Source organism: Antechinus flavipes, chromosome 1, assembly GCF_016432865.1.
Source record: "Antechinus flavipes isolate AdamAnt ecotype Samford, QLD, Australia chromosome 1, AdamAnt_v2, whole genome shotgun sequence".
NCBI lineage: Eukaryota > Metazoa > Chordata > Mammalia > Dasyuromorphia > Dasyuridae > Antechinus > Antechinus flavipes.
This window is the reverse complement of record NC_067398.1, coordinates 154,838,284-154,864,229: the sequence shown is the minus strand read 5'-3', so window position 1 is coordinate 154,864,229 and position 25,946 is coordinate 154,838,284. Positions and strand designations below refer to the sequence as shown.

The window sequence follows — 25,946 nt, the reverse complement described above, 5'->3', positions numbered from 1 at the left end:
ACAGTTATTTTGCTGTACAAAAAGATTCGGACTTTGAAATAGTGTACTATTAGCCTGTGAAGGAAATCAAAAATGCAGGCGATTGCCTGCCCAATAGTGCCCAATAGAAGGATTGGGAATTCTATGTAATGGTTTTTAGTCATCTCCCAGAGTTCTATCTCTGGGTGTAGCTGGTTCAGTTCATTACTGCTCTATTGGAACTGACTTGGTTCATCTCATTGCTGGAGATGGCCATGTCCATCAGAATACATCCTCATATAGTATTGTTGTTGAAGTATATAATGATCTCCTGGTCCTCCTCATTTCACTCAGCATCAGTTCATGTAAGTCTCTCCAGACCTTTCTGAAATCTTCCTGCTGGTCATTTCTTACCGAACAATAATATTCCATACCATTCATATACCACAGTTTATTCAGCCATTCTCCAATTGGTGGGCATCCACTCAGTTTCCAGTTTCTGGCCACTACAAAGAGACCTGCCACAAACATTCTTGCACATACAGGTCCCTTTCCCTTCTTTAAAATCTCTTTAGGGTATAAGCCCAGTAGTAACACTGCTGGATCAAAGGGTATGCACAGTTTGATAACTTTTTGAGCATAGTTCCAAATTCAGCAGCTGTTACTTTCAACAAAGGGGTAGGGAGAGTGGGCATCCTGGTATTCCACTTGTCACACACCTCTCTCTCTGGTACCTGTTGACAAATTCAATTTCTCCAGCAATTCCTCCCTAACTTCCTCTCAGCAATGTGTATGTCTGGGGTGGAAAAGAACTACAAAGAGTTGCAGAAAGACTTGACCTGCACCACGAACAATGAAGTTACAATCTGCTCATCTCTCCATCGGGTTGACTGCTTTGAATCTTATTCCAAACAATCTTATTCCCTTAGTTGGTGAGCCAACTTCTTCCCTTTCATGTTCCCTTATATAGGGGCATCCACCATTCTTAGCATTATTTTTAACCTTTTTCTTTGTGCTGATCTTCTTGGCTGAAGCTCAGATTTTGTCTGCTGGAAAATGTGGCTTAGAGCAAAGTAAAGAAGTGACTAAGGTTTTATCACCTCATGCCTGACATTGAATTCATTCAAGCTGGTATCAGTTCCCTTCAAAAAAGCCACCTCTGAGGGACACTATAAGAATCAAAATTGTGATAGGATGAACACCACACCCAAAGGAGTTCCCCCATTCAAAGGCCTAGTGTGGGACCTAGGAAAAATTACTTAAATTTTGTGAACTTCAGTTTCTCATCTCGAAAATGAGGAGAATTGCAGGCAGGCAGGCAAGCAGGAAAGCAGGAAGGAAGAAAGGAAGGGAGGGAGAGAAGGAGGGAGGAAAGGAAGAGAGGGAAGGAGGAAGAGAAGGAGGGAGGGAGGGAAGGAGGGAGAAAAGAAGGAAAGGAGGGAAGGAAGAAGGGAAAGAGGAAGGGAGAGAGGGAAGAAGGGAAGGAGGAAGGGAGAGAGGGAAGGAAGGAAGGGAGAGAGGGAGGGAAGAAGGAAGGAAGGAAGGGAGGGAGGAAGGAAGAAAGAAGGAAGGGAAAGGGAGGGAGAGAGGGGGAAAGGGAAGGAGGGGGGAGGAAAGGAAGGAGGGAAAAAGGAAAGGAAAGAGGGAGGGAGGGAGGAAAGAGGAAGTAAAGACGGAGGGAGGGAGGGAAGGAGGGAGGACCAAATGAATGAATGAAGGAGGAAAGGAAGGGGAAAAAAAGAAAGTTTGGAGGTTCCCCCTCACTAGAAACCTTAGGCTGGATGACAACTTGTCAAAGATCTTATAAGGAAGGAATGAGAGGCAACTCAATGGTGCAACATTTAAGAGCACTGGACCTAGATTCAGTAACACATGTCTGAGTTAAATGTGACCTCAGACACTTTCTAGTTGGATGACTGAGCAATTCACTCCTCTCTCTGTGTCTGTTTTCTCAAATGCAAAATGAGGAACTGCAAAATAAGGATAGCCCAAACCTCCTAAGGTTTTTGGGAGGATAAAACGAGACACTAACAGTAAAGTGCTTAGTACAAAGAAATGTTTGCAGCAGCTCTTGTTGTGGTAGCAAGGAATTGGAAAATAAGTAGAAGCCTATCAATTGGGGAATGGCTGAATAAGATGTGGTATATAAAAGTAATGGAATATTATTGTTCTATAAAAAATGATGAGCTGCTTTTAGAAAGACCTGGAAAGATTTACATGAACTGATGCTGAATAAAACAAACAAAACCAAGAATACATTGTACACAGTAACAGCAAGATTGTGCAAGGACAGCTATATGGTGCAGTGGATAGAGCCCAGGAGGACTTGAGTTTAAATTCAGCTCAGACACTGAAAGCTTACTAGTTGTGTGACCATGGGTAAATGAGTTAACTCTAATTGCTTCCTTTAAGAGGTGAGGAGACTGGGTGATGATCAACTTGGTTTAAATACTTGGTTCTTCTCAATGGTTCAGTGATCCATGGAAATCCCAATAAACTTTGAATAAAAAAAGCCATCTTCATTCAGAAAAAGAACTATGGAGATTGAATGTAAATCAACACATGCTATGTTTACTTCTTTTTTCTGTTTTTATCTCTTTTGATTTTCCCCCTTTTGTTCTGATTTTTCTTTCCCAACATAATTCATAAAGAAATGTGAATTTTAAAAGTTACTACATGTATATATATATATACATATATATGTATGTATCTATATCTATAAATGTTTGCTAAATATACTATATGTATATATGTGTGTGTGTATATATATATATATGTATATGTATATGTATATATATAAAACCAGAAAAAAATAAAACAGTTAAGAAAGGCTTGGAAAGATTTACATGAATTGATGCTGAATGAAACAAGCAGAACCAGGAATACATTGTACTCGGTAACAGCAAGATTATACAGTGATCAGCTATGAAAGACTTGGTCCTTCTCATCAGTTCAGTGATCCATGGCAATTCCAATAAACTTTGGATAGAAAATTCCATCTGCATCCAGAAAAAGAACAATGGAGATTGCATATAGATCAACACATGCTTTGTTGACTTTTTTCCTGTGTTTTTTTCCTATCCCATGGCTTTTCCCTTTTGTTTTGATTTTTCTCTTCCAACATGATTTATAAAGAAATGTGTATTTAAAAAGCTAAAACATGCATAACCCCAATAAATAAATAAAGATCTTAACACAGTGCTTAGTAAATAATAAGTGCTTAATGAATACTTGTTTCCTTTCTTCACAGATAGGTTGGAGGAGATGACCCTTGAGGATCCTTTCTATTCTGATATTGTATGAAATTCTTCTGACCCTAAATTTTGGGACTATTTCCTAAATTTCAAATAAATGTGTGACATCTCAAACTATATAATGTTGTCTTGTGTTCAAATGGAAAAATGGGGATCCCCCAAACAGGAGAAAATCTTTTTATTAAATAATACAGTATGTTGCCAATAGAAATTATATTACCCAAATGAAAACATTCATTTCAAGGACTAATACTGAATTATTACTAGAAATGCTCAAGCAACTTGAGATTTTATTGAGAAATAGCTATTTTGACATAATTAACATCCTCATTTTTCAGAAATTCCCTACATTATTATCAGTCATACCTTTAAGTAGTTATACAGCATTGCTCAAAGTATAGTAACATTCTAGACATTCTTAGTACTTCTTAGTATCACAGTTGTGGGTGGTATTTTTTATTTTAAGTTTGGTTTTTTTTGTTTCCTAATGAAACCAACATTTCATTAGGTTTACACCATCTATAGTAATATGGACATTAAATTCTAATAGGAGAATATGAAACAATTCACCTAAATACATATAATTCTTATATTGAGTTAGTTTTCCAGAAAACTCAAGTTATATTAAAAATACTTCACATTTCAACATCATTATAAATTAAGAAAATGAAAAATAGTTTTCTATTTTACAAACTAGGAAAGTGAAACTGGAAACAATTCAACTCCTTACTCCAATCTAGCTCTTGGTTATCTCTTGGCTTTTCCAAAAGATAGAGACACCAGATTTATGAAGCAAAGAATGAATGACAGTGGTATTTTCTCTGGCTTCTGAAAACCAGAATACAAGTAGTCTTGGTAAATCATTTCTCTCTTTGCTTTTAAATGTATAAGTCTAGGGGCAGCTAGGTGGTGCAGTGAATAGAGCACCAGCCCTGAAGTCAGGAGGACCTAAGTTCAAATCTGACCTCAGATAACACTTCCTAGCTGTGTGACCCTGGACAAGTCACTTAACCCCAATTGCCTCAGCAAAAAGTGATAATAATAATAAATGTATAAGTCTAATGCATTTTTCAGACGTTCAGGGGTAATATCAATGCAAATATTAAAATAATCCACTGATTTTCATGTGGCTATTTACAAATGAGTTATTCAATAAGTGTAGTGTTGTTTAGTACTGTATGACTCTTTGTGATTCCATTTGGTGTTTTCTTGGCAAAGATACCGGAGTAATTTGCCATTTCCTTCTCTAAAGTATAATATTACAGACTAAACAATAAAAGCTTTCTTTTATATAAATTTAGGAGACTAGCTATAGGAATTAACACAGTGATTTCATTAGTATATGGAATTCCAGATGAGGAAATGCCCTTCTGGAAGGCAAGTCAACAACCTCTCTGCAAGTTAATCTTAGAGAAGTATCTGGAGTATTAAGATGAAAAATGGCTTGTCCAGGATCTCTAGATGTTGTATTAGAGGCAGGGATTGAATACCAGTCTTCAAGATCATCACACAAAGGAAAAATTAAAAATATATAAATACACCCCAGCTTTTAGGATAAGAATACACTATTTGATAAAAACTGCTGGGAAAATTGGAAACTGGTATGGCAAAAACTAAGCATTGACCCATACCTAACACCGTATACCAAGATAAGGTCAAAATGGGTTCATGATCTAGACATAAAGAATGAGATTATAAATAAATTAGAAGAACATAGGATAGTTTACCCCTCAGATCTGTGAAGGAGAAAGGAACTTGTGACCAAAGAAGAACTAGAGATCATTGTTGATAGCAAAATAGATAACTTTGATTATATTAAGTTAAAAGATTTTGTACAAACAAAACTAATGCAGACAAGATTAGAAGGGAAGCAATAAACTGGGAAAACATTTGTACATTCAAATGTTTTGATAAAGGCCTCATTTCCAAAATATAGAGAATTGACTCAAATTTATAAGAATTCAAGCCATTCTTCTATTGATAAATGGTCAAAGGATATGAACAATTTTCAGATGAAGAAATTGAAACTATTTGTAGCCACATGAAAAGGTGCTCCAAATCAGAGAAATGCAAATTAAAACAACTCTGAGACACCATTACACACCTTTTAGATTGGCTAGAATGACAGGAAGAGGTAATGACAAATGTGGGAAGGGATGTGGTAAGAGTGAGACACTGGTACATTGTTGGTGGAATTGTGAACAGATCCAACCATTCTGGAGAGCAATCTAGAATTATGCCCAAAAAGCTATCAAACTGTGCATACCCTTTGATGCAGCAATGTTTCTATTGGGCTTATATCCCAAAGAGATTAAAAAAGGGAAAGGGACCCACATGTGCAAGAATATTTGTGGCAGCCCTGTTTGTAGTGGCCAGAAACTGGAAATTGAATGGATGCTCATCAATACAGAATGGCTGAATAAGTTATTGTATCTGAATGTTATGGAACATTATTGTTCTGTAAGAAATGACCAGCAGGATGATTTCAGAAAGGCCTGGGGAGACTTACATGAACTGATGCTGAGTGAAATGAGCAGGACCAGGAGATCATTATATATGGCAACAATAAGATTATATGATGATCAATTCTGGTGGACATGTCTGCCTTCAACAATGAGAGGATTCAAACCAGTTCCAATGATCTTGAGATCAAAAGAGCCATCTACACCCAGAGAGAGGCCTGTGGGAACTGAGTGTGGACCACAACACAGCATTTACACTTTTTCTGTTGTTTGGTTGCTTTTTATTTTGCTTCTTTTTTTTTTTTTTTTTTTTTTTTTTTTTTTACTGGTTTGATTTGATTTTTCTTGTGCAGCATGATACTGTACAAATATATGTGCAGATTTAACATATATATAGAACTACTTGCCATCTAGAGGAAAGCATGGGGGAAAAGGGGAAATTGGAACACAAAGTTTTGCATGGGCTAATATTGAAGAATTGTCCATGCATGTTTTGAATAATAAAAAGCTTTAATAAAGGGGAAAAAGTTCTAATTCATTGTTAGTGAGGAATCATACTGGGTGATCAATGAGAAATTCCAAGTCAATCCATACATCACAATGAAAAAAGATCCATTTATTTATCAGCTAGTATAAGTCTTAAGTATATTTGGTTCTAGGTGGATACAGACTTTTTTGAATCTGAGACTGGGAATCAAAGTTTCACAGAGTGCTTTGAGACAGTTTTCAAAGCTGCCTTCTACTAAGACTATCAGCATTAGACTTCTTGCTTTATATTTCTTGGTGGCTTTTACCTCTATAAACAAGGATCAATTACAGTATTTTGTATAGTAAATAGGAGTGTACTTTTCTACTTGCTTGTTTGTTGTGCTTCCCCAGTAGTAAGCTCTTTAAGGGCCAGGTCTGGTTTTCATTTTGTCTTTATTTCCTGTTGTCTAGCCAAATTGATGATTAATAAAGACTTGTTTTCTGATGTGAAAAAAAAAAAAACATAAATACTTAGTTTGATATAGAGATGTATCATATATGTATATATGATTCAAAATTAATATGAGTTGAGCTATCCAAATACAGATATACCTACGTACTGCTAAGATATCTCATAGGTGAAACCCAATGTTTGACAATGTTGCCTTAAAGCCAATGTTTTCTTGAGTTGCCATATTTTCTACCAGGATAATGTTTTATCAGAGATAGTTGTCTACGTGCCCTGAAGCCAACTTGTCCTGTCTTCTTGAATTGCCTGTTTCCCAGATGTGGACTCTCAGTGTGTCCTTGAGAGCCAAAGCAGCTACAAGACATGTACCAGTCAGTCTGCACCAGACTGATAAAGTGTTTTTGCAGCTGAGACTACTGTAGATAAGTAGACCATTATATCTCAATAGTCTAGCAGTTCCCAAGGGAAAAGAACGCTGCTTTTGCCATCCTACTTATTCCTCTTCTCTCTTCCTTTCTCTACTTTTCTCTTCCTCCCCGCATACCATTCCAGTTTGGAAGGGTATCGCCTTCCATTCCTCCCATGAGACTTCTCCCTTTTTGTAAATCATATTCAAGCTAGAGTGAAAAATTACTGTGCTTGGTTATAAGGAATTCCATATGCATGCTCGTTGCTCTTATAATAAATCAAGTTATTCCATGTCTAAATTCCATGATTTTTGGTTAATAGCACTTTTAAAAATTTATTTTTATCCTGAACTCAAACACTTTCCCTTCCTCCTTCATATATGGGCATTTCCAAATATAGAGTACAAGTGGGAAAAAAAAGATTATACATAAAACTACAGATACCTGTTTTTCTTTTTAGCTTCAACCTGTAGCTTTCAAAGCTGTCCTGCTTGTCTATTCTTCTTTCTAGTCTTCCTTTTCTCTTTTCTGAATGTATGTATATATGTTTTTATTTTTTATATTTAAGATTTTTGAGTTCTAGGTTCTCTCCCTTATCTCCACCCACAAGTAAGAAACTATCTTTGAAGTTATGAAAAACATTTCCATAAAAGTCAAGTTGTGAAAGAAAACACATCTCCCACCCTTATGAAAATAAAAATCCTCAAGAAAAACTAAGTTAAAAATAAAGAGAGATAAAGTACTAGAGAATGTTTGATCTATATTCAGAATCAATCAGTTCCTTCTTTGGGTATGGTTAGAATTTTTCATCATAAGTCCTTCAGAGTAGATGTGGATGAAACTGAAACCCAAAGAGTCCCATAGGTAGTAAACCTGGATTTGAATCTAAATCTTTCCCAACAGTAATGGAATAGTAATTCTATCTTTTAGTTTGAAAAATAAAAACTAACATGATGAAGTTTCTTGAGATAGTCTAGTATCAAGTACATTTGGGAGGCATTACAGTTTTATCAACAATTCATTAACAAAACTACAAGTTTCAATTTCTAAAGGGGACATTTTCTGGTCTTGTCCCCAAATTCCTGTTTGGTGCTAGCAGACCTCCTTTCCTGCTGTCTGCACTAAGCATAATAATAATACTAATAATCAATGATGAAGTTTATTCAAACTGGGATAATCCCACTTCTTCCTGACCTTTCTGACTTCCTGACCAAGCAAGTTAGTAGCTGGAAGATGCAGCTCATTTTTTTGCATTTTTTTAAAAGATGCCCTCCTCCTCCTCCTTTTCCTTCTCCTTCTCTTTGCATTTTTTAAAAAAAGATGCTTCCTTCTTGAGATAGTCTAGTATCAAGTACATTTGGGAGGCATTAGTTTTATCAACAATTCATTAACAAAACTACTATCTGGGGTCAAGTTTCAATTTCTTTTTTTTTTTTTTTCAAGTTTCAATTTCTAAAGGGGACATTTTCTAGTCTTGTCCCCAAATTCCTGTTGGCAATTGGGGATAAGATTGCCCAGGGTCACACAACTAGGGAGTATTAAGTATCTGAAGCCAGATTTGAACTTAGGTCCTCCTGACTTCAGGGCTGGTGCTCCATCCACTGCACTACCTAGCTGCCCCTTATAAACCTTCATTTGTGAAAACAAAATAATCACCAAAAAAAAAAAAAACAATCTTACAATATCTGCAAAACGCAAGTCAAAAAATAAAAATGAAATGTGCCTATATAAGCAAATCTAATTCCTATTTTATTTCATTAACTCACTATCCTGTTTCTAAACTTTGCTTACTCTTGTTAGTTCACAAAAACAAAATGTTTTGCATACACACATTGTAAGATAATTAAGTGGTGCAAATCTGGTTTCTCTGAAGCATATCCTTCCTCTTTCATGGTCCCAAGACCTTTATAAGATATAGCTTCTGACTCTTTACTTTTACCCTGCTTTTATATAACTATCTGCTAAAAAATACAAAAGAAATGAGTCTATAGTTAAAAATATTTATATCCAATTAAGAAATTTGTGTGTGTATATGTGAGGCAATTGGGGTTAAGTGACTTGTCTAGAGTCACACAGCTAAGAAGGGTTAAGTGTATGAAGCTGGATTTAAATTCAGATCCTCCTGACTTCAGGACTAGTGTTCTAACCACTGCACCATCTAGCTGCTCCAAGATTAAAAGTTAATTTACAAAAGATAGCTATCCCAATCCAATTATAAGCCTTCAGCTTGTAGAAGCCCATGGTGGTAATAAAAATAATTTATTTTTTAAAAAATAAGAGATTGCTGATTGTGAGAGCTTAAGAAATGATGCCCATCAATACTCCATGAGCCAAAAACTGAATTTCATTTTTCCTTATTCCAATAGTGACTTTTCAGTATCTGATATTATAGTTTGGTATTAAATCCAAAAACCCAACTTTTTTACTTTAACATTGATGATTTCTTTTTTCGATTTTCTCCTGTCTCATAAAGATGCAAAAATTAGATAATCCTTAATTTATAACTGCATTTGTAACCAAATAGAAATATTAAAAATTAGCAAAATTATCTAAATAAACTCTACTTTAAAATTTGATTTATCACACATTTTATGAATAAATCAAACTTGTTACAAACATATCAAGTCAAAACAAATGCTTCTATTAGCCATGCCATAATACACACATGTAAGTATACATATATATGTATGTATGTATGTTTGAATACAAATATTTATACACACTTGAGTGCATGCGCATGTGTGCAGATATCCGTCTGTATTTTGAGTCCATCCCCTTTCCATCAAGAGATAGTTAGCATATTTCATCAGGAGTCATACAGAATTATGGTTGGTGTTTTGAGACAGTCCTCTGGCATAAAGAAGTCCCACCAGGGAGGATACTGGATTCCCCTATTGACCCTTACTTTTTACAACTGGGTTCACAGTACTATAACAACCCAAGTGCAGCTGTCAGTAGGTTAAATCCTTGTCTGGGTAAAAGGAAAAGCCTCTAGGTCAACCAGAGAAACAACCCCCTACTGAGTTCAGATGCTGAGAATAACATAAAACAATAGTCCAATGCAAAGCTTTATTGCAGGGAGTAGGAAAAAGAAAGGAAAAAGAGGAAAGAGGGATATCATATAACTCAAGCATACACACTAACATTGGATATTATTCACAGAAGAGCAGCACCGTGTTGGGAAGCACAGATACAGGCCAATCTAACAGAAAGGGGTGTTTCAGTAGGGAAATGTGTATTGTTTTTCTGTGAGGTTATTATTTTATGGTTTTAGATGGTCCCCTCAGAGCTGGAGGACAAATTATCAGGAATTGGGGCAAAATATTATTTGGGGGATATGTTTTCAGGCAGGAAAAAACAAGCTGGCAGTAAGACAAAATATTATTTTGGAGAGTTGTTATCAGACAGAAAAAACAAGCTGGCAGTAGACAAAATCTTTTACAGGGTTGTTATCAGGGAGAAAAATAAGCTAGTAGTAGACAAAATATTATTTGGGAAACACAGCTGTTTCAACCTTTTAAAAATGTTATTGTCAGTATTCTTCCAAGACTATGTTCTATAAATTACATCTTCCCTTAAGGAAAAGCTGTATTGGTGATCTCAAGACCACCTGACCTAATCTTAAATCAGTTGGTCATTGCATTGAACAGAGTTCTCAAGTCTTTCAAGATTGTCTTTGCAATATTTTTGTCACTGTATAAATTATTCTCATGGTTCTGCTTATTTCAGTCTGTTTTCATAGGTTTCTCTGAAACTGTCCCTTGCATCATTTTCTTATAGTCCAATTGTTTTTTAATACATTTATGCCAATTGTTCATCCAGTGCCCAGTTTATCAATATCCCATCAGTTTCCAGGGTTTTTTTTTGCTACAACAAAAAGAGCTACTAGAAATAATTTGGAACAAATAAGCCTTTTCCCTATTTCTTTGATCAAAATAGTGGTTTTTAGTATCAAGTCCTAAACAGAATATTTTCAACCTAGCCAAATGTTGTAGCAATATCATCATTCTTTATATTTCTGCCTGTTAAAAAAAAATGCCTTTATATATGTGGCAAAAATTATTTACTTAACCAGAGGCAGAAAAAATCCCAATTCTTCAAGCTATGGCACAAAGAAGGGAAAGGACTTGCCTACAGCAATAGAGCAAATGGCATAGACTAGACTAGAACTCAGATCTCTATACTTCTGGTCTAATAAACCAGGATGGTTTTCTTCCCTTTCTCCCTTGATTATCTTGCTTAAAATTGTCAGTTCCTCCTTCAGAGCAGGTATATTTTTTCTTTTACTTGTAAAAACTATACTGTACTGCTTGCCTTTAAGTACAAGAATTATCATTATCTGACGCCACAAATAAATCTATAGAAATCAGTAGAAATCATTTTCAAGGGGAAAATGCCCTGTAAGAAAAAAATTAATGCTTAAGCATTTATTACTCATCACACATACATATGCACAAAAAACTTCACAATCCAAGATTTTCCAATTTCAAAAAAGTTTTTTAATTTTTTTCCAGGTTTTCATGTTTAAATCCAATTAATGATCTAAAGATCTAATTTCCAAATTAATGCAGATAAATTAAATCACAATCATCCTTTATTACTTTCTTCCTTCTAACAGTTGCTCAGGATTGCTCAGGATCCTGTTTAATAACACATTAGATGAGTACCTGTCATCATCTATGATAATTATGTCTTTTGGTCCAATCTGGGCCCACAGAATAAATCTGGAAGACAGTTCCATGATAAAATGAGGCACAAGTTTAAATCAAACTGTATTGCATTAAACTAGATATTTCCCACCTCTTGTTTAAATAAAAGTTTTATATTCTGGAAATCCTAGATACAGATTCCTTCTTCAAGCAGCAGTCTCTTGATGATAATCTCCTAAATATTGATATGAATGATGTACTTCAGACTGTCCTTGACAACATATTGGTCCTGTCACTTCCTTTCAGGAATTAGAATCAAGCATACAAACTGAACTGATGTTGATGATATTTGTCTAAGGCAAAGTCCCTAATGCTGTTGTCACTGCCATTTAACAGATTTAGCATAAATGGCTATTTTCTTCAATATCTAGAGATGCCTTCACTAGGTTGTCAATAATATATATTTAGTAAAAATACAATTACAAACTGAAAGGCCATAAATTTTGATTTAACCAACTTTCAAACCCCCGGTGACCAAACTGCACTTTAGAGATTTACAATGAAATCTGATTTGCTGGTGTCAAACTTTGGTAAAGGGAAGGAAGAGTGTTAGGGAGCAGCTTTCCAAGGTAATAAAAACATTATGCTTTCTACTGCTCTGTCATTAATCTAAAATATACCATGCAGGAACTGGCTCTTGGTTTTCTAGATAATATTTTTTCTTCTCCCTACTTTTTTTTTCCTCTTCAAACTTATTCCATCTCATAGCCACATGAAACAAGGAAATGAATCTTATTTCCCCTAACCTACCTCCTTCAAAAATTGCCTCTAGCATTTTGTTCCAAGACTAGTTTTCCCAAAATTTAAACTTGTTCAAAAACATATACTGATTTAGACTGATTATAATCCTTGATTAATCTGCAAATTTTTGGCCCCTTTCCTTCCAATATAAGGTCCCTATAATACTTTCTACTTGGCTTAACTTCAAATTATAAATTTTATTTATACAGAAAAATAACAAAAAAGAAGAAGTAATTAAAAGTTCTTTAAAGCCAAAGGTTATCTATTGAAGAGAAAAAATATATGCAAATACAACTAGGTAAAGACATTCAAAGCTAGAAAAAACAATTAACGAATCACACTTATGTTTATTATGAAGTATAATAATTCAATGAATGTCATATCTTTTGATAGAAGATATTAGCACATAAAAGTAAGATCTGAGCCTGATCCCACCTAAGAAATATAATGAAAGGAAATAAATGCATTGCATTTTGTAAATCCTAAAGCCACATAAATATAATCCAGTATTAAATATTATTATCCTACATGTCTAGATTTAAACATTTTCATTTGAGACATTTAATATATCTTTATGCAAAGCTGAACTTTTTGATAAAACAATCCCCTTTAAACAAAACATAAGCAAAAGTGTGATTCATAAAATTTGCTCACTGTTTGTTATACATATGCTCCACAAACATAAAATTCCAAGGTTCATGATTTTCAAGACATTTATGTAGATTTGACTGCTTTTGTAGCTAAATCTATCCTTATAAAGTGAAGCAGAAACAAATATTTAAATAGTTAACAAGAAAACTTGTCAACATACCTTTCCCACAGTAATTGAAGAAATAAAGGAAATTTTAAAGATGACATTTTCCATCTTAGTTAAAACTTTCAGGATGCAATATTTACAAGAACCTGTGGATTCTTATATAAATATGTAATTAAAGACAAAATAAATAGTTAAAGAAGGATGGATTCAAGAAACTGCTGTCAAATCAACATGAAATGAATAAAATGGTCTACCAATTTCTGGACATATGGGTCTCTAAATGAGAATTTGACAAGATAAGGTGAGCACCGTTAGTAATCTTTAAGACACTGATTAAAAAACATGTTGCTATACTTTTAAAATCCCAGATATATTCTAAGATAAAGAAGCTTATTAGCCATGAGAATAAGCAAGCTTATAATTGGAAATAATATGGCCCTCATGGCTGAATTTCTTAAGCACTTCAGTAACCAATAAAGATAAAATAGAGTCTTAAAAATCTAAAGCTGCTTTCTAAGCTATGCCTTTGGGTTTTTCAGCTGCTGTCTAAGAAACAGCCAAGTTAGTTCTTATAAAGGTTTTGAGTATATTATACGCTTCTTGTGTATAATGATTAGAGCAAAGCCTGGGATAGCTACAGAATTTTTTGACATGCAATACTCTTGTTACTCTATCCCTGGGCTCCTCCTGAGATTATTAACAGCTGGAAAAAGTTAGAGATGATATGGCATCTCTATACCAACAGACTCAATTCTCTTGGGATCGAATTAGACCCCAACCAGATCTAGAGACAAGCCAAAAATATAGCTCTATGAAGCTATATTGACCAATACACTAATCAGGGCCCTTGCTAGCCTACAATGTGCACAAACATAAGAATGTGATAAATTATCCTGAAGGGCACTGGGTAAGACAATACAATGTGAAACATCATTTATATTTGATGTATACAGTACCCAAACCAAAAAGATAGTGTTCAAAACAACCTAATTAAAAGCCCTTTTTTAAAAACTGCTATCTAAAAACAAGATATTCCACTAATAAGCAAAATTTTTACATTTAATACTAAAGGAGACCACAGATTTCTTAACAGAGGAAAAAATCTTAGCCAAATAGTTATACAGTAATACATATATTGTTTGAAGGAGAATAAATTAATACACTTGAACAATGAGCAGTTGAAATGAAATTAAAGGGTTTGATCAACAATATGTGGACCAAAGGGCAAACATTTGCCAAGGTTAAGATGGTTTCATACAGTACAATATATTTTTCTTTTTAAAAAACCACTCTAACCACATTTTAGAGCATGATCAGGTTAGACTATAAGCTTCTTAATAGAGCAACAAGCAGCATGGAGAGGGTCTACTTTTAGTCTTAATTTCTGACTTGTACATATTCTAATAGCTTTCCTTTTGCCTGACCACACTTGTTTATAAGAAAGATTACTGTGGCATTCAAATGATTTGAAGGCAGCTGAAGCACATGCACAGAAAATGATGGCTGTCAGGGTGAAAGGGGCTGAAATGAATTGCTTTCTTCATCTGCTGTCGTTAATTTGAGAGTCGGCAATTTCCGAGGAGGAAGTTGAGGACTTTGGCGAAGATTGTCATCCATCTGCACAAAGTACAAAAGATACATCTGATCATCTGGCTCATGTCTGTAGCATTATTAATGTGGATCATAGTCTTCACAGCCAAACTTTCTGGTTTACAGTGTTTCTTGGGACCCTGTGTGCACATGGCTTTTAACAGAGCCTTTAATTTAAAGTTAAATTGACAAAATACCTGAAAAAGACCAAATGACTCTCCTCTAAGAGGTTAATTGAACTGAATGACAATCACACAACAGATAATGCCTTTGATTCTATCCTACAAAACTTTAATCAGAACCAGGCCAAATATTTTTATCAAGTTGCACTAGTAGATAGTAATGATACCCTAACTCACAGAAGCCCACCAGAGAGAGGAGAAGGCAAAAAATATCAGGGAAGAGTCATTTCAGTCCAACGCATTCTGACTATGAAGATTTTCTCAGAAACTGTATCAGTCCTAAAGATGCCCAAGAGTCACAGATTTATAATATAAACAAAGGCCCAAGGCTCCCAGGCTAAAATGATTTACTCTAAAGAGAAAGAGAAAAGATCATTGTTCCAGAGCAAATTGTATCATATTGTAAGCCCTTTCTACATGCAGAGAACTGAAATAAATACTAAAAGGTACTTGCTATCTAGAAAAACAAAATCCCTGGCTTAGTGAATTCTCATATCCATACAGCCTAAAGGATTCCTGGATCCCTAAATCAACATAGAGTTCATTTCCCATTCATGGGGACTTATGATATCATTTAACCTTTGAGATCTGGCTAAGTTCCACAACAGTTCCTACAGCAGTTGTCATCCAGACAAGAGAATTCATGTAAACAACACCTTTTTATCCTCTTCACAAGCTAATTTCCCAACAGAACTCAAAACACTTCACAGATATCTACTAAGTCTATATCCCAGTCATAAGTTACAGATGCAAAGGTATGAAATATACCTGTTCATAGCAACCTTTGTTATAAAGACCTTTTAGTAAAACAGGTTAAGTATCTAATTTTTGAAATTAAAAGAAGTTTTGCTGGTAATGTTTTAATCATTTGTGGAGAATTTTGCATTTTCTCCTTAAAAGAATTGTTTTGTAAACTTTTTACTTTTTTCTGCCAGTAATCTGAGCAATAGTACTACAAACGATGCGTGGTTCAAGAAATCAAAAGAGAAGAAAGATGTGTGTGCTGGAAGGGCCAAATCAGATGCTGGATCCTAAATCAGATTAAGCTCCAACAGCATATCTGTGTGTGGAAACCTCTGAAGTGGAAATGTTAGTAAGACTATTGGGTTATACAATGGGATCATATCAGAACTTCTCTGTTTGTTTCCATAGCACAGATTTGCCATAGTTCTGCCTCCTCAGTGCTGCATATGGGAAGTATTAGGGACAACTTTAATTTAACACCTGAGTATCTAAAGGGATCATAAAATATCTCCAATATCTTAATGTCTTTAGTCACAGAAGGCTCTGGATCAATGTTAGTAAATCACCTGATTTTTGTATTTTATTCTTTTCTAATAAATTGTCAAACATTTTAAATATTAATTCTCCATGGTTTTTTGGATATGATGGGTAAGGCAACAAATTAAATTTTACACAAGACTTTACATGTGACCTCAAAAACAGGTCTTTGTAGACTTGTTAGTTTCTTCCCCCTATAATATGGGGACAACTCTTATAATTTATCATAAATGGTAAGAATTAACTAAATTGCAAAAGTTATAAAGCAAGACAACCTAAAATGTAAAGCATTATATATGAATTAAGGATTATTCATTACATAATTTTTTTTTTGAATTCAAAATTTCTTTACCTGTTGGTAAGCTAGCTTTTAATACAATTGGTTTCCTTGGGAATCCTATGAATTTTATTTTATACATTTAAAACCTTTTTGTAAGAAGTATCCATCTCTTCCACCAGACAGCTTGAAGGGTCCAAGGGACACTAAAAGTGAAGAGGAGCCTTTATTCTCAAAGGGACAATAATAGCGAGAGGATCGTTTGCAAATTCTGTTCTATATAAAATCCTCCCTCAATTTACTGAGAGGCTTCTCAGCATCTTCATCCTCTCAAATATATAATCCCTCCTCAAACAGTGATAAAATATCTGTGCTATTGGAAAACAGAACATTTGTGATATCTTTCTTTGATTTAGGAAAGATGAATAAGAGGAAAAAAAAAAAAAGGTTTTGTGCACAGGGAACAATATGATGTGATGAAGCAACCTTAATGAAAAGAAATAAGCCATAAGGGGCTTTCTTGTCCAATATGTATCAATAAAGGGAGAGGTAGCTAGTGAATTTAGTGTTTAGTTTGACTTCTGCTTGTTATTCTTCTGGGCTCCTCATTTTGGAAAGCATTAATTGCAAAGAAAAAGTATACAATTATGTCCTTAGGAAAACAATCAGCACTGCCAGTACCAAATAACTGACCATGAAATGAGATCATGACTCAAACCTAGCTGCTTCACTAGATTATTATTAACAGAATTACCAATGATTCAGCCATCTTTTCTCAGAGTAATTAATTTATTACTTTGAGACACTAAACTCTATTTAGTTGAGAATAAATGATTATCTAAACCTCCTTTTCAAAAATATTACCCAATGGTAATTGGTAAATTATGCACATGCACACCTAATTTACAACATTAGCTGCAAAAGCGGAAATAAGAGAATTATCAGACAGCAGAGATAAAGCAAAAATGACCTTTTCAATCAAGTTGGATTCCTTATTTACAAGCTGTGTGAGTTTCTGCAGATTTGCATCTACTGTATCTTGTCCCGCTGGAGAAAAGCCTAAAAAGCCAAGATAGAAATCAGAGAATGACAAGAAATTTTGAAAAGCCATTGGGGCAACACCTATTTAGACCACTTGTTATATAAGTGCCAGAACAAAGAGAAAAAAGCATTTTGTCCCTAAATGCAAAGTTAATTCATGCTCCAAATAGAAAACTCCATACATAGCATCAAAGAAGAATTACAGATGAAGTGAGTGACAATTTAGGTCATTTCAGATGAAATTTCATACTTTAGTTATAGTCATTAATGGAAAGAAAGACAGGAGTGAACATTTCCCCCTTCTCCCCTCCACATTTACACTGTCAGATGCTTCCTTATGCATTCCAATTGGGTCATTTATCAAAGTATCTGTGTGGTCTTCCCTCATTATCAGGAGTAGATTATTTGTTACTTCAATTATTCCAAAAGCACTCTTTCCCTCACTAGTAATATGCATTCATTCTGCTGGATACCTTAAATCTTTTACAAGGATAAGTAAGGTGTCAGATATATTTTTGTTCACGTTTATCAAATACACCAGGCCTTCACAAGCACCAGCCACCAATTTCCCCTATGTAATCACAGTTTCCAATTTGCCACAATCATTGGGAGAATAAGGTAATAACCAAAGAAGTATTCCTCACCTAAATCTACTCACTGCAGACTAGGGGCAACAAGTAAATGTCAGGTAAGCATTAAACTAATTGCCTATATCCTTTAAGGGAAAAAAGCTGCCTTTCTCTCATTAGAAGATACTCAGTATATATTGGTTTTTTGGTTGTCTAAAATGAAAAAGGAGAACATTCACAAGATTCAAGATTTTAAAAACAAGAAATTTACAGAATCTAATTCAATTACATGTAGATCAACAATATACAAAAATAAAATGTGGGGTTTGAAAAATGAAGTTTTTTAAATGGATTGTAAAACAATGAGCACTTAAACAAGTCCTTAAAAAAATTTTTCCTTAAAATCATGCAAACAAGGTAGTTTTCAAATTGTTGCTATGAAAAACTCCATAGGAAAAAAATTCTTCTTGGTTTATACACAAAGGTAGATCAAACCAAAGGATGACTTACCTGCAAGGCTAATCCTAAAGTAACAACTCAGGATGTCATCACAGAATCGACACAGATTAGAAAGTTGTTTCACGTGCTCTTGTAGCTGAACCTTAGGGAAGTGTACTTTATAAAGAGGTGCAAGGAAACCAAATACATAGGCATCCAAGGTAGTAGGCCTACAGGAAATTAAGAAACTATTTTAAAATTATACAAGTAGGAAAATATTTATTTGAAATTTTGTCAAAAATGAAATTATATACCCAAAGGACTCAATTCTAAATGATATCAGGTAGTACTATGGAACAAGTACTTTTAATTTTCAGTTCATTATAGGAAATCAAACAAGCTTTTACTCATTCAATATTCACCAGTCCTTTAATCAGTCACCTAACTTACTCTTATTTAAGAAATCAGTGAGATCATAAATTATGCAAATATACATCTATGGTCAAAAGAGTTACAAAAGAGATGATATGGTAATGAAGCTATTCTATATATGCCAGTTTTTTAGGCACAGTAGATAAATCTTTGACTCTAACCTAAAGAATGAGGGAAAAATTTTATACTGAAAAACACTGATTTCTAACACAGGGACATTGAGGAACTATTATATTCTTAGAAAAAAAAAGTTTTGTTTAGTGAATAATCTCCAATTTTATACTTGCACATGCATTATTAAACTGGTAATTGAAAAAGAAATGTTACTCACATATCTCCAAAGAAAAACTGAGATGTTCCCAATCTGTTTGATAGAAGATTTAGGCACTCCTTGGCATCTCTATATATCTAATAGGGAAAAATTACATCTCAAGAATAGAAACGGCATCCTACATTTAATCAATGCTTTAGCAAGCATTCTTTGGTAACAAGCCTGTCTTTGCTATTCTCCCCATTACCTCTCCTGATGTGCATGCCTTCTTTAACTCATTCAGACTCTACCTGGGCTTCCACTTCTTTGAGATGGTAGTGAGGAGGCTCTCCCTTAGTAAGGAGGATCCTGTTCAATGCTCTTTTAGACATTCTTCCAGGCAGAATCAAGCTCAATGGAAATGGTATCCGTGAAGCAAACCATGGCTTTGTCACAGTAAAGTAATTATCATTCTCAATCCAGAATGTATGGAGCTACATGAAAGAAAAAAGCAAATCAAAAAAGAATGCTTCTTTTAAAAAGAGAATGTCACAATTTTTCACAAACCTCTGGGCTGAATCCTAATTAGAAAGGCTCTTGAACAAAATACTAGAGCAATTACAAAGTTTATTAGTTATTATACTTCATTTAATTCCATGCCAGGGAATATTATCATCCAGTCTTCTAGCAGTTCAATTTATTACCTACAAAAAGAATATTGTGTGTCACTGTTTTAATAATGTTTCAATAATGCAGCTAAGTTTTTAAAAGACTACACAGTCAGCTCCATTTTCAGAATATATTTAGTCTATCACACTGTGGAGTCTTAGTAAATATTTTTCTTAATAAAGGGATTCCCCCCTTTCCTAACATAACCTTAATGAATAACTATGTTTTTACCTAAACCATGAAAGGATAACATTGATTTACTCCTCTTACCACTGCAGGAAGAAGCTTCTCTTCAAGGAGAGCAATGTAAGCCAGTGTATCTGCACCTTGTTTTGCAGAAAGTTGATAATCAGCATTATATTTCTATTAAAAAAAAAAATAACCCAAAGACAGTCAAAGCTCTTCTCAAAAGCAATAAATCAAAAGCAAATTAGGAATACTATCTTCCTTCACAATGATTTATAAGACAAAACACTTATTAAAAGAACAAAGGAAAGAAAAAAATTATGTTACTAATTTACAACAGCAACTCTCAAGGTTAAAGCGATCAGCCAGATAAAGTATTTAATACTACAATTAATTAGTATATAAGGAATCTATTAAAATCTATCCTGTAATACTTGTAAACCAAAATCAGAAATCTATCTCCATTTAATTCAAGTTACTTCTCTAGCTTTGGTCTATTTTTCTTTATGCCTGGTAACAAAACTATACTTCAGTTATTGTACAGAAGTTACTATATATTAAATTTAGAGCAAAATAAGTGGTTCTGAAAGTGCCTTTAAAAAGTGTTCACATTTCTCTCTATAAATATGATTCATTCTTACATTCTTTAAGGGATCATACCAAGGAGACACATAGCCATTCCCTGGCCTTTCTGCTGAAGCTGCCAGACACTGGTAATCAGCCTGCAATATTTGTGGTACAGAAATATCTATTAGGAAATGAATCTGAATCTGTCTTATTTCTTTGAATTTTATACAACTGTCTCTAGCTATCATAATGTAAGACTTTATTTAATTAATATACACCCAAACAAAAGGGTCTATATCACAAAATCATTTCAATTTTTGGTCAAAAATTTTAGGGGGAAGAAGTACACTTCAAACACTTGGAGAATTAACTACTTAAAATAAACATGACAGTTGGAAAAATATAGGAGAAATATGGGCACTGCCAAATACAATTTGATTGTATATTTACTATAGTATCTTAAACATGGTAGGCATTCAAGTACTTTGATGATTAATTGATTAATGTGGAATGTACAAAGAGACTTGTCCTAAGATTTCACTATTAGAGGAAGATCCCTGCATTTTCAATTATAGTCTTGGTAAGCTGCCTAAAGAGCATGAGAGATTAAGTGATTTGCCCAGGATCATAGCGACATATGTGAAGCAGGAAGTGAATCCATGTCTAGCTCTTGATCTACTATACCTTATTTCTTATTTAAAGAAAAACAGTTACATATATATACAAGGAAAAATAAACTGTACATATAGCTATGTACTTAAATGTAATTATCAATCATACCTTAATTTTATTGTTAAAAAGACTATATTGGGGAGACAAGATAGCTGCCTTAATACTTGAAAGAGAAAATAAAACTTAGATAATTATGTATTGTCTAAGGGAGAACCAGGACTAGTAGGTAGAAAGTGAAAATTACAATGAGAAAGATTTCAGCTCAATATACACAGAGATTTCTTGATAAATTAAAATTTTTTGTAAATGCACTGGTCAGTTTCAGGAGGTACTCCAACCCTGGAGTAGTTAAAAAAAAAAAAAAAAAAAAACAACCACTTACTGCAGATATTTCTCCTTCAGACTCAATGCAGAACTAAATGATTTCTTCCAACTCCAAGTACATAAGAGTAGAGATTTATAGCTAGAAGAGACCTCAGAAATCATCTAGTCTAAGGCTCTAGTTTTATGGATGAGAGAATTGAAGTACATGTTAAATAGTTTGCTCAAGGTCACATCTCCTTTAAATGTCTGAGATGGGATGAATGATGGTGTTTTTCCACTCAAAGTCTAGTATAATGAAGGTGATATGTTTTACATAAATATTTTAGAAATTCAATAAAATACAGGCAAATTCAGTGTATAAAACTATAAGCTGAATATATTACATATAAATGAAACATATATGTGTGTGTATATATATAACATATGTATAAAATTTTTGTACAATAAATATGTGTGTTTCAAAGTCAAATAATGATGAAACATAGTTCCTAAAGACTGATAATTTGCTACTTAGAGATAAACTTTAAATCAACCAAGAGATTACTAATAAAAGATAGCTGTATGCAGTGAAAACCATTTTTCTTTAAGAAAAAATGTTTTAGCCATAAAAAGCATCAGGAGAACAAAAGCAAATAAATTCAACTTGAACAAAAGGAGCAGGGTAACAGTCTTTTTTTTTTTTTTTTTTTTTTTAAATAAAGTAACCACCCACCTGTTTTCTCAAAAAATTAAGTATTTTTGCCGGTTGAGATACAATATTGTCTTCTGATGTCAAAATAGGTACATCTCCTATAAATCAGAACTATAAGTAATTGAAGAACAGTTTACATACAATAAAACATTTCACTTAACTTGACCGATGCTTTAAATTTATACCAATTTCACATTTGTAGATAATATATAAATATGCACAAATATTTTTAAATTTGCAAAAAAGATATTTTGGAAGCCTGACTTGGCTTATACCAAGAACTGGAATATCCCAAGGACAACTTCCACTGAGCTGAAAACCAGCATACATATGGGACTTTTTACAAGGAATCTCCTCTCTTGGTCAAGTTCTTCAATGAGAATCTCACCATTTTAATCTGAAATTCTTGGGGATCAAGATAGAAGAAAAGGTTTGCAATCTCCCTTTATTTCCCATTGTTTCCCCCAAACACAATTTCCACTGGATTCACAGCAACATGCAGAAGACTTTTTTTTTTTCTTTTTTAAGAAAGACTCTCTTCGCTTTGTCAGGTTCATCAATGACAACCTCACCACGCTAATCGAGGCGGAAGAAAAGGTTTAAAACATTGCACTATTACCTCTTGAGCCTCTCCAGGTGTTATCTATAACACTGACTTTCAGGGGCGCGCCAGAAAACTTGGCATAAGCCTGAAAATAGAGCGTGCGGTAAAACATTTCAGTCCGGGAGCGGACACATCCCCCTAAGCTCAGACTCATTTCAAAATCGTCTTCTGTCCACGAGGAGCAGCGGGACACACCTGTGCAGGTAGGAGCCGGGGCCGCTGCAGGACCTGGGGCGGCGGGGGAAGAGCAGGAAGCTGCGGAGGACAGGTGGACAGGGGGAGGACGAGCTAGGGGAGGGGGCAGGGCAGACGGGGGCACCTTTACTTCCCTCTGGGTCTTGCTCCGGACAACCCCGTACTCGCAGGAGCCTTGTGACACCACTTTGACCGCCAGGTGGGGGGCTCCCACTCCCCAAGCTCTGACACTTGTCCAAGGGCCTTTAGGGTCCCTGGGTCCACCTCCCCGGAAAGGGCCCGGAGAGTCCTCCCGCTCCCCATGGGCCTGTCCTTTCCTCTTTACCAAAGGGGTCAGGAATTTGAAGCCCAAAGATAGGCAATGACTGGACCAAGGTCACTGAGTCAGGCAGACGCAGAGCTGGGATTCGAGCCCAGTTTCGGGAGCATCCGAGCCCAGGCTCGAGTGCCGATGCCCCGGTCTCCCACCTGACACTCCGCCCCCACCTCCTCCTAGCCCCCCGCAGGGGAGGTGAATAGTTCTAGGGGGCGGCCTGCTGAGCCCAAGCTGCGCGTCAGCGGCTCCGCGCCCGAGCCCCACTTCACCCCGTCCTCCCCGAGGGACGGGGCTCTTACCAGAACCACCAGGGACTCGCTGTGCACAGAAGGGAGCCCCCAACCGCCACCCCAGCACCTGAGCTCTAAGGGGGCCGCCATGTTGCCACCGCCGCGACCTCGGATGCCCCGGAAGTGCCCGCCTTCTCTCCGCTCCGTTTCCGACAAGTGGAAGCTGAAGTGCGGTGCTCGCTTCTGAGAGACTTCCGAACTTTCCAATGGAACAGCTCCCCCTCCCCCACCCTGCCCCCCTCCCTCCCAGGAGCGACCCCAGCCGCTTATGCGGACACTGAATGGCAAAGCTGGAAGACCAACCCCTGACGCGGCTCCAGAAAGTCATTTTGGAGTTCTGCACCACTAACAAAATGAATTGCTTTGTGTATTGCGTTTGTTTGGTTGTGTCCCTATTAGATGGCAGATTCCCTGAGGGAAGGCGCTCTCTTTCCCGTCTCTGTATCTCTAATGCTTAGCTTGTTACTTAGACGGAGATGTCGCTTAATTTTATTATTTTTTTAAACTTTTTTCCAACTTATTAATTCACTGACTTAATAAAGAAGTAAATCTGCAACGTTTTTAACATAAATTGGATTACTTGCCATCTAGGGGAGCGGGTGGGAGGAAGGCGGGGAAAATTGGGACATAAGGTTTGGCAAGGGTTAATGTTGAAAAATTATCCATGCAAATGAATGGGTGCCCATCAATTGGAGAATGGCTGGGTAAATTGTGGTATATGAATGTTATGGAATATTATTGTTCTGTAAGAAACGACCAGCAGGATGAATACAGAGAGGCTTGGAGAGACTTACATGAACTGATGCTAAGTGAGATGAGCAGAACCAGGAGACCATTATACACTTCGACAACGATATTGTATGAGGACATATTTTGATGGAAGTGGATTTCTTTGACAAAGAGACCTGAGTTTCAATTGATAAATGATGGACAAAAGCAGCTACACCCAAAGAAAGAACACTGGGAAACGAATGTGAACTATCTGCATTTTTGTTTTTCTTCCCGGATTATTTATACCTTCTGAATCCAATTCTCCCTACGCAACAAGAGAACTGTTCGGTTCTGCAAACATATATTGTATCTAGGATATACTGCAACATATTCAACATGTAAAGGACTGCTTGCCATCTAGGGGAGGGGGTGGAGGGAGGGAGGGGAAAAAAAATCGGAAAAGAAACGAGTGCAAGGGATAATGTTGTAAAAAAAAAATTACCCTGGCATGGGTTCTGTCAATATAAAGTTATTATTAAATAAAATAAAAAGGAAAATTATCCATGCAAATGTTTTGAAAATTAAAAAGTTTTAATAAAAAAGATAAAAAGAAAAAAGTGCAGAAATAATGAAGGGTGAAATAAGCAGATTAAAGAGATCCTATTTGGTAAGAACAGTGATTGAAGAATGACTTTGAGTGAATAAATTATTCTAAATACCCAATTAACTCTTAAGGACATATGAAGAAAGATGTAGTCTTTCTGCATTTTTCTTGCATTTTTTCCTGCATCTTTCTTGCATTTTTCTATATCCAGAGGAAAAAACAATAAATTGGAGTATCTATAAAATAATTTTACATATATATTATATTTTATTCATTATTGTTATTAATTATAATAAAATTATATTATTGTCTATTTATTTTTTTAAAAAGTAAATCTGACTGCATTAAAAAACAAATGTGCAGGTCTTTTTACACTTTTAATCTAGCGATCCTGACTCTTCCAAGAAGGAGAGCCTCATCAATCAGCACTAGGCATTTTCTCCCTGTCCCCTAATCCTGGAATAAATATTCTCCATTCCTAACTCTGTATACTGACCTCCAGCGCTTAAATCCCAGATAAAATGACGCCTTCGGCAGGAAGCCTTCCCTAATCCAGAGACTTCCTTCTGTTAAATATCTCCCATTTATCCTATACACAACTTGTTTGTATTTCTGGGCTTGTCTTCCTAATCAGATTGTAAACTCCTCCAGGACACAGACTGTTTTGCTTCCTTTTTTTTGCCTCAGTGATTAGCACAGTACCTCCAACATAGCAACTGTATCTTGTAGTACTGTCCTGTCCAACACTTCATGACCCAGTATGGATTTTTCTTTGCAAAGATATTGGAGTGGTTTGCCATTTCCATGCCCCCTTAATTTTACAGATGAGAAA

General features: G+C 35.3%; 1 protein-coding gene across 3 annotated transcripts; it reads right to left on the bottom strand.

The window, feature by feature from the left end:
* Positions 1 to 11,494: 11,494 nt before the first annotated feature.
* Positions 11,495 to 24,934, bottom strand: MTX3 (metaxin 3). 3 transcript variants are annotated; one of them, XM_051991753.1, is made up of 9 exons: positions 23,809 to 24,097; positions 23,014 to 23,083; positions 22,416 to 22,492; positions 20,225 to 20,317; positions 19,597 to 19,779; positions 19,367 to 19,443; positions 18,676 to 18,833; positions 17,526 to 17,614; positions 11,495 to 14,842 (listed from the first exon to the last, which is right to left on the bottom strand). In XM_051991753.1, the coding sequence occupies exons 1-9, from the start codon at positions 23,887 to 23,889 to the stop codon at positions 14,732 to 14,734; spliced, it is 939 nt and encodes a 312-aa protein (XP_051847713.1). In that variant the 5' UTR covers positions 23,890 to 24,097; the 3' UTR covers positions 11,495 to 14,731. The 3 variants fall into 3 exon arrangements, with proteins under 3 accessions (XP_051847713.1, XP_051847696.1, XP_051847705.1); XM_051991736.1 differs by lacking the exon at positions 23,014 to 23,083 and having other exon boundaries at positions 23,809 to 24,928; XM_051991745.1 differs by lacking the exons at positions 17,526 to 17,614; positions 23,014 to 23,083 and having other exon boundaries at positions 14,744 to 14,842; positions 23,809 to 24,934.
* Between the last annotated feature and the right edge of the window lie 1,012 nt (positions 24,935 to 25,946).